Source organism: Borostomias antarcticus (genome assembly GCF_949987555.1).
Source record: "Borostomias antarcticus genome assembly, chromosome: 10".
NCBI lineage: Eukaryota > Metazoa > Chordata > Actinopteri > Stomiiformes > Stomiidae > Borostomias > Borostomias antarcticus.
Genome location: NC_140243.1, coordinates 145,001 through 155,000, shown reverse-complemented (window position 1 = coordinate 155,000; position 10,000 = coordinate 145,001). Strand labels below are relative to the sequence as shown.

At 50.4% G+C, this 10,000-nt stretch overlaps 1 protein-coding gene across 1 annotated transcript in view; it reads left to right on the top strand.

The window, feature by feature from the left end:
* The window catches only part of LOC311313856 (serine/threonine-protein kinase Nek7-like), a 74,211-nt gene that overhangs the window by 57,190 nt on the left and 7,021 nt on the right, over positions 1-10,000 (top strand). The window contains exon 8 of the mRNA XM_084444075.1: positions 949-1,157. Within this exon, the coding sequence (XP_084300201.1) occupies positions 949-1,157 (209 nt within the window). The remainder of the gene's footprint in view (positions 1-948; positions 1,158-10,000) is intronic.

Sequence of the window (10,000 nt, the reverse complement as noted above, 5' to 3'; positions counted from 1 at the left end):
ACCCTTTCCCCCTCTCCCCCTCTCCCCCTCTCCACCTCTCCCCCTCTCCACCCTTTCCCCCTCTCCCCCTCTCCACCCTCTCCCTCTTTCCCCCTCTCCCCCTCTCCCCCTTTCCCCCTCTCCCCCTCTCCCCCTCTCCACCTCTCCCCCTCTCCCCACCCTCTCCCCCTCTCCCCCTCTCCCCCTCTCCACCCTTTCCCCCCTCTCCCCCTCTCCACCCTTTCCCCCTCTCCCCCTCTCCCCCTTTCCCCCCTCTCCCCCTCTCCCCCCTCTCCCCCTCTCCACCTCTCCCCCTCTCCCCCTCTCCCCCTCTCCACCCTCTCCACCCTCTCCCTCTTTCCCCCTCTCCCCCTCTCCCCCTTTCCCCCTCTCCCCCTCTCCACCTCTCCCCCTCTCCCCACCCTCTCCCCCTCTCCCCCTCTCCCCCTCTCCACCTCTCCCCCTCTCCCCACCCTCTCCCCCTCTCCCCCTCTCCACCCTTTCCCCCTCTCCCCCTCTCCCCCTTTCCCCCCTCTCCCCCTTCTCCCCCTCTCCCCACCCCTCCCTGCCACTCCACCCCCCCCCTCCACTATCTGGCTCCGCTCGCCTGCTTTCCTGTCCCAGAGAAAACCTCCTCTCACGCTGCTCCAGTAAACTGAGACATTCCCTCCTCTCTCTCTCTCTCTCTCTCTCTCTCTCTCTCCCTCTCTATCTATCTCTCTCTCTCTCTCTCTCTCTCTCTCTCTCTCCCTCTCCTGTCTCTCCTCCTCCTCCCCCTCTCATCCTCCTCTCATCACAAAGTTTTAATGGCGTCCGCGCTGAAGGAACGGTCAACGGGAGGGAAGCAAACAAGCTCAAAGAAACTTTCCGGGATTTTCCGTTTTGGTTCAGCGGAATTGCAAACCGCCACTTATCCTCCCCGACAGCACGCGTATACACACACGCACACACACACTCACGCACACACACACACTCACGCACACACACACACACGCACACGCACGCACACACTCACGCGCACACATTTCTCTCACACTAACGACTGCCCCCCCCCTCTCTTTCAGATGGCCGCTCTGCAGAGTCCGTTCTATGGGGACAAGATGAACCTGTACTCCCTGTGTAAGAAGATCGAGCAGTGTGACTACCCCCCCCTCCCCTCCGACCACTACTCTGAGGAGGTACACACACACGCACACACACGCACACACATGCACACGCACACACATGCACACACACACACACACGCACACATGCACACATGCACACACGCACACACGCACACACATGCACACACACACACACACACGCACACATGCACACACGCACACACACACATGCACACACACACACACGCATGCTCGCACACACACACGCACACACGCACACATACACACGCACACATACACACACACACGCACACACACACACACGCACACACGCACGCACACATACACACGCACACATACACACACGTGTGGGCGGATGGGCGGAGACCGGGGGTGAATCCGAACGGCCTGGGAGAGTGGCGTTTCTGTCGGTCACCGTCATGCGATCCGGCTGCTCACGCACGGGACCTGGAACCTAGAGGAGCTGCGGTTATTCACAGCCGAGCGGCTGACTGCTGATTGCCAGTGGCGTGCATGTGAGTGTGTGTGTGTCTGTGAGTATGTGTGTTAGTATGTGTGTGTCTGTGGGTGTGTGTCTGTGAGTGTGTGTGTGAGTATGTGTGTGTCTGTGAGTGTGTGTGTGAGTATGTGTGTGTCTGTGAGTGTGTGTCTGTGAGTGTGTGTGTGAGTATGTGTGTGTCTGTGAGTATGTGTGTGAGTATGTGTGTGTCTGTGAGTGTGTGTCTGTGAGTGTGTGTGTGAGTATGTGTGTGTCTGTGAGTGTGTGTCTGTGAGTGTGTGTGTGTGAGTCTGTGTGTGTGTCTGTGAGTCTGTGTGTGTGTCTGTGAGTCTGTGTGTGTCTGTGAGTATGTGTGTGAGTATGTGTGTGTGAAGTGGCAAAAACAAAAGATTGGTTTTTCCTATAACCCCAATGTTCAATTGTTTGTACTACGTTCGGAGTGCGGGTTCAGTTGTCAGACTCACAGCCTTTCTCCTTATGTCAACATTGTCTCCATTCCTCAATAAATCCATCCATTGAGCCAGAGATGAGTCGACTGTTGATCTTTGGTGACGTTTATTCACAAAATAAATAGAACAAACAAATAGAAACTCTTAAATGTTCGGCATGAGGCCGTGCCTGCTACTAAGGCTGAGGTCAATGACGGTATCTGCTGTATCCGCCTTCTCCATGCTGCGCGTTGCATGCACCCCTATATGCGGGAGCGCTCACCACCTACAGGGGGGGCACACTGGCACACGCAAATAAGCCTCAAGTCTGGACATAAACATAAACCTAAACGCGGCTCCTACACACCGGCCCCTAATTGTTCTCTACGGAATCAATTACATAAATATCTACATGAAAAGGAGCCATGGAATTAAACAGAGGGTTAATATGTTTAGGCAAATAAAGTATATACATTACATCCCTTATAGATGTCTTTCGGTCTGGCCTCTGAATAGCCAGTCAATCTTCAGCCTCCAGGATGTGGCACAGCTTGGTTATGGGCCTTTCAATGACTGAAGTTTTAGTCTGGAGCTTGACTGAACGGACCAGACCTCCTCCATCAGGCTTGGTCTCCAGTACCCTGCCTAATGGCCATGAGCCCCGTGGGGCAGTTGGGTCAACCACCAGGACCACATCTCCTGTCTTCAAGTTGTCCTTCACTTGAGTCCATTTCTGCCTTTCCTGGAGCAGTACAAGGTATTCCTTTGTCCATCTGTGCCAGAAGAGGTCAGCCATGTACTGGACCTGTTTCCAGCGGCGCCTGGCATAAAGGTCCGATTTCTGAAAGGTGCCAGGGGGAAGGATGGGTTGGGTTTTTAGCAGGAGGATGTGGTTTGGGGTCAGTGGCTCTAGATCGTGTGGATCTGAGGAGACCGTGGAGAGGGGGCGGTTGTTAAGTATTGCCTCTGCCTCACAGAAGATTGTGTGCAGGCCCTCATCGTCGATGGTTTGCTGATGGAGAGTGGAGTTTAGGACTTGCCGGACAGACCTAATGAGTCTTTCCCAGACTCCACCGTGGTGGGAGGCCGCTGGCGGATTGAAAGACCACTGGATTCCATCGGAAAGAAGTGCACCTTGAATTCTCCCCTCGTCCAGCGACCTCAGGGCTTTCTTGAGCTCGGCCTGAGCACCCACCATGTTGGTACCGTTGTCTGATCTGAGGGTCTTAACCTGCCCTCTCCTGCAGATAAACCTCCTCAAGGCATGAATGCATGAGTCAGTATCTAACGAGTAGGCTACTTCTAAGTGCACAGCTCTACTGCTCATACAGGTAAACAGGGCTCCATACCTTTTGACCATACTCCTTCCTCTTTTCACTGTAATCGGGCCAAAATAGTCCAATCCAACATTGGTGAAGGGAGGGAGGTCAGGGAGGATTCTTTCTCGTGGCAAATCTGCCATTTTCTGTTCCTCTGTTTTGCCTCTCCTACGTCGACACACGACACACTTTGAGGTTACGCTTCTGGCTGCTGAGTTTCCTTTCACAATCCAGTATCTCCTCCGGAGCTCAGAAAGCATGTGGTTCCTACCACTGTGTCCAGAACGTTCGTGGATGTGTCTGAGCAGGAGAGCTGAAATGTGAGCATCTTTGGGAAGGATACAGGGGTGTTTGGTCTCATATGGCATTGCGGATCTATGTAGCCTGCCGCCTACTCTCAGGATGCCCTCATCTAGCATAGGATCTAGCCTGCTGATCTTACTGCTCCTCCGTACACTAGACGGGGCTGTTTCCAATGTGGCCATTTCAAGAGAGAATGATTGTCTCTGAACATAAATGATGATGGACCTTTCTGCCTGTGAAATGTCTTTCACTGTGAGGCGCTGTCCACCAAGTGTGGTCCTGAAGGTTTTGAGCTCCGCGCTCACCTTTTGGCTGTGTGAGCGGGTAGCAGCGTGACCCAAGGAAAGTTCCTTTTTCCTTTTGGTAAGCAACATCAGAGTGCTCTTTAGCTTAAGGTACCATGCCACTGCTCTAAGGAGCCTTGTCCAGACCGAGAAGTAGGAAAGAAGCTGGTCGGTGGGGGTTTCAGTGTTCTTCACCATTGTGGTGAACACGATAGTGTTTCTTCTGACCTCTGGATCATCCTGTGACACTGACTTAGAGCCCAATACTTCCTCCACGGGCCAACTTTCTTCTGCTTTCCTCAAGAAGTCAGGGGCATGTATCCATCTCCTTTGTTGCATGAACTTGCTAGCACTTAGCCCTCTTGAGGCATCGTCGGCAGGGTTGTCCTTGCTGCCCACATATCTCCACTGAGACAGGTCTGTGTTGTCACGGATGAGTGAGACTCTGTTGGCTACATATGTTTTAAACCTTGTTTGGTCATTCCGGATGTATTTCAAAACTGTTTGGCTGTCTGTCCAGAAGACTGAGGGCTGCAGGTCGAGGTGTAACTCCTTTCTGAGCATTCTGTCCACTTTCACAGAGAGAGCTGCTGCTGCTAGCTCTAGTCGTGGGATTGTGATCTGCTTTATTGGGAGGACTCTGGACTTTCCTACGAGAAAGGTAACATGCACAACTCCCTCAGAGGTGACCTGCCTGATGTAGCTCACTGTCCCATAGCCACCTTCGCTGGCGTCTGCAAAGTGATGCAGTTGGGTACATTTTGTGGCTCCATAGCCCTCAGGCTTCAAGCAACGTGCAACACTGAAATGCTCGAGGCTTGCAAGACTGTTTGTCCAGTCCGTCCACTGGCCCAAGAGACCTTGGGGTAAGGGCTCATCCCACCCGAAACTTCTTTGGCAGAGCTCCTGTAGCAGCTGCTTGGCTGGGAGGATTAGAGGGGCCAGAAAGCCAAGTGGGTCAAAGATCGAGCTCACAACAGCAAGGATGCCTCTGCGGGTGTGTGGCTTCTGCATGAGCTTGATGTTGAACTGGAAGGTGTCAGAGTCGACACACCACTGTAGCCCCAAAGCTCTTTCAATGGGGAGGCTATCCTTGTCAAGATCTAAAGTTTTAACTCCCTTTGCCTTCTGCTCTTGCGGGATGGAGGCTAGAACAGCCCGGCTATTGCTAACCCACTGAGTGAGCTGAAAACCTCCTTTACTGCATAGGGCACGGAGGTCTTTCACTAGCTGGCTAGCTTCTAGTTCTGTGGCCACTGACGTTACACAGTCATCTACATAGAAGTTGTGTCTGATTGTCTGAGCTACGTGAGGGAGGAAACCACATTGATGGTCGTCGGCGGTTTTTCTTAAGGCGTAGCTTGCACAACTTGGGGAGGACACTGCACCAAATATGTGCACTAGCATACGATACTCCCTTGGGCGCTGACTGATATCTCCTTGTGGCAACCACAAGAAGCGCAAATAGTCTATCTGGGACCTGTCTATCCTGACCTGGTAGAACATTAACATGATGTCCGCCATGAGCCCAATGGGTTCTTTCCTAAACCTCAAAAGGACACCTATTAGAGAGTTCGTCAGGTCAGGACCCTGCAGTAGCTCCGTGTTGAGGGACACACCTTTGTAGGAAGCGGCACAGTCAAAGACCACCCTGAGCTTCTTCTTTTTGGGGTGGTACACCCCGTGGTGTGGTACATACCAAACCTTTGGCTGGCTCAGTTCCTTCTCTGGGACCTCCTCAGCATAGTTGTTCTCCAGGATGTCATTGAGGAAGGCAACATACTCCTGTTTGAACTGCTCGTTCTTTTCCATTTTCCTTTTTAGGCTTTGGAGGCGCTGTTCTGCCATTGGGCGGTTGTTGGGCATGTTGACTGTGGTTTTCCTGAAGGGTAATTTCAGACTGTAGTGTCCGTCCTGTAGGACTGCCTCATTGGCTATCCCTATAAACCGCTTGTCTTCTACTGACATCTCTGTCTTTTCCTCTGACGCTAGCTCACTGAAATCCTGGTTGTACTGCAAAACCAGAAGCTCTTCCAGATTAGCAACCGAGATTCTGTTCACTGTTGCACTCATTGCACTGCCATCCCCCCCTCTAAGTGGCCCATTTACAACCCACCCCAATAGTGTTCGGACTGCGTAGGGGCCCTCACCTCGGCTATTGATCACCTCCCATGGCTCTAACAATTTTGGAGCATTCGTGCCTATCAACAACTCCACCTTAGAATTGATGCTGGGAAGTTTGACCTTAACTAGGTACGGCCATTGTGCCACATCTTCCTGTCTGGGGATGCTGCTTGTGGTAACTGGCATTTCTTTCTGAGTGAAGACATCAGGAAGTGGTAGGAAGTTCTCGCTGTCCAGTGCTGAAACTTCCAGTCCAGTTATGACATGAGTTGGAACAGATTTTTCCTGGTTCATTGTGCGAAGTAGGATGTGTGATTTTCCTCCTTTTAGATTGAGCCGGGACATGAGATCTTCAGAGCAGAAGGTGGCAGAGGACCCAGGATCCAGGAGAGCATACACCGACAAGACCTCACTGCCCTTTCCTGCCTTAACATTGACTGGAACAATGGACAGCACACTGTTTTGGTCTCCGGCCCCTATATGGCCACATAGCCCTGCTGCTGTATGGCCTACAACACTAGAGGGTCCCTCTGCCTCCTTAAACACCTTATCTTTCCTGTCAATATGTAGGAGACTTGGGTGAGCTTGCTTACATAGACTACAGGTGAGACGCCTTGTGCAATCTGAACTCATGTGGCCTACGGTGAGACAACCAAAACACATACCCTTGCTCTTTATGAAGCTGAGCTTGTCTCTGTGTGTTTTTCTGGTGAATTGTTCACACATCTCTAAAGCGTGCCTACCTCTACAAAAGGGACAAGATAGCCCAAACCTGGACTCTTTAGGGGCAATGGCAACACTTGTGGCAAAACTGCTGCCTGCTGACTTTGAGACCTGTGACTTTACAGGGGGTCTAGCCTGTCCTTTGCTGGCTGAATAGTCCTGAAGGTCTCCAAAGACTGGATGGGCTGCCATGTGAGCTTGCTTTTCTATAAAGCTGACCAGGTCTAAAACCCTCACCCTGCGGTTGTGCTCTTCCTGCTGCACATAGGCTCTGTTGCGCCATTTCTCCCTGAGTTTAAATGGTAACTTAAGCACAATGCTTCTCATGTTGGACACTGTGTCCAGTTCCTCCAGGTACTCCATCTCCTCCATCGCATTGCAGCAGCTCCGGAGGAACATGGCATAATCCTGCAGCGACTTTGAATCCTCTGCTCTAATATGGGGCCAGGACAGTGCCTTGTCCAGGTATGCACACGAGATCTGGTAATCATGGCCAAAGTTGTCCTTCAGTAACTTTTTTGCTTTCTGGTACCCCCTACCTGGTGGCATGTATTCACAGCTTTTGACTAGCTTTTGAGCTTGGCCCCTTGTGTACTGGATGAGAAATTGCAACCTGTCTCTGTCATTGTCTGTTTTACACTCAATCATGTGCTCAAAGGAGTGGATGAATGACTTGTACTCCAGGATTTGTCCATCAAAGAGTGGAATGCTTCCTTGTGGTAGAGTAGACAGAAGTTGCTGTTTCACAAGAATCCTTGTCAAGTCGTTTTGAGTCTCCAGAATTTTGGTCAGGTGATTGTCCTGTGTTGAGCTGGGTGTGGATGGAACTTGCCATTGTGATTGTGCTCCAGGTGACTGGGAACTGATTGGGGGAGCAGTCTGAGGTGAGGTCTGCTGAGGTTGAAACTGGGAAGCAACTGGGAGAGCATGGTGAACAGAGGTTTGTTGAGGTTGCAGCTGGCGAATGGCAGGCGAACTGTGAGCTGTGGCCTGATGAGGCTGGGGTTGGGGTTGAGCCTGGAGGATGGCTGGTGGAGCACTGCGAGCTGTGGCCTGCTGAGGTTGAGGCTGAGCTGCACTGGTGGGTGTAGGATGGGCAGCCAACTGACTTTGACTCATAGCTTTACCTAGACCAGTAGTGGGAAACTGTATCTGAACACCTGCCTTGGGCCTAACGACTAGGCCTTCTACTACTGGATCAAAAAGTGAACTTTCCACCCTATCCTGCTGTGATGCACCAGCCGCTGCCTCTGCACCTAAACACCGGTCCCTGCTCTGAGTCTGCACCAGCCTGTACAAGACTATACACCAAACCTTCCTGCTCCTTCAGGTAGTTGATTTTTGCATTCGCTGCTTCTATCTCTGTGCTTAATTCTAAAGCTTCTCTTCTTTTTCTAAATAGCTGTTCCTGCTCTTCTAAAGCATGTTTTTCTTGCAGCCTAGCTGCCTTGGCAATCAAAGCTGCCTTCTCTGCCTCTGCACTAATGCGCAAAGATGAAGAGGTTGATTTGACTGACGACCGTCTGGTACTGACTGATTTTATTGATGACCGTCTGCTACGGGTTGATTCTGAATCAGTGTCAATGTGACCAGTTTGTTGAAATAAACTTGCTTCTCTTAAATCCTCTTGCTGAGGGACAGTGACAAGGGTGTCAGGGGTTTTCTGAAGTGGTGGACCAGAGGCGGAAGCCTCTGGGCTTTCAACAAGTGATATCCATCGTGACACATTGGAGAGGAAAGCGTCCACTTGCGTGAGTTTGGGCCGATACCATTTTTCATCGTCATCCATTCGTGCGTCTTCGTCTATATGTTCAACATATGAGTCATGCAAAACTTTAAATTCATCGTAAAAAGCAGTAAACTTTGTCATGTTTCCTTTCACTTCCTCTAGAAAGTCTTTATCGGCCATCAAGTTATTCACAATGTTCATTCTCCGTGTTAAGTGGGACATCTTCCCTGACCGGGCGGAGCGCAGACGCACAGCCTCCTCTGCCATGCCTTTCGGAGTAAATGCCTCTTCGTCTGAACTCTTCAAATCCTTTTCCGAGGTCATGCTCGTTGCATATTCTCACAAAAATAAACTTAACCAAACACTTATACAATTTTCTACTTTTGATCAAGCACAAAAGGTTTCCAAAACAATCCTTAACTTTTACGTTATTTCACATTCCGTTTTGGTCCAAGTTCAATGCCATGCATTCAATACGCGCGCGCTTTCATTTCCTTGAACACGTCGTATAAAAGTTACAAAATAAACGATCGTGGACCAATAACACAAAAGTTTGCGATACTATTATCTTCAGAAAACTTCAAATTACATTATCATGGACCATTTGTCCAACAAATGTTTGATTTAAAGGCACGAACCTAATCCAAAGTCAACAGTCTTTGTTCTCCGCGCACCAGGCGCTCCTATGGCGTTTCTTTTCCCCCAGCGTTTTGGTGCGCAAAGTTGCAAATATCATTCCAAAGCGACTCCTCAGCACGTCATTGACTATATGAAGTGGCAAAAACAAAAGATTGGTTTTTCCTATAACCCCAATGTTCAATTGTTTGTACTACGTTCGGAGTGCGGGTTCAGTTGTCAGACTCACAGCCTTTCTCCTTATGTCAACATTGTCTCCATTCCTCAATAAATCCATCCATTAATCCATTGAGCCAGAGATGAGTCGACTGTTGATCTTTGGTGACGTTTATTCACAAAATAAATATAACAAACAAATAGAAACTCTTAAATGTTCGGCATGAGGCCGTGCCTGCTACTAAGGCTGAGGTCAATGACGGTATCTGCTGTATCCGCCTTCTCCATGCTGCGCGTTGCATGCACCCCTATATGCGGGAGCGCTCACCACCTACAGGGGGGGCACACTGGCACACGCAAATAAGCCTCAAGTCTGGACATAAACATAAACCTAAACGCGGCTCCTACAGTGTGTCTGTGAGTGTGTGTCTGTGAGTGTGTGTGTGAGTATGTGTGTGTCTGTGAGTGTGTGTCTGTGAGTGTGTGTGTGAGTGTGTGTGTGTCTGTGAGTCTGTGTGTGTGTCTGTGAGTCTGTGTGTGTGTGAGTATGTGTGTGTCTGTGAGTGTGTGTGTGAGTATGTGTGTGTCTGTGAGTGTGTGTCTGTGAGTGTGTGTGTGAGTATTTGTGTGTCTGTGAGTGTGTGTCTGTGAGTGTGTGTGTGAGTATGTGTGTGTCTGTGAGTGTATGTGTGA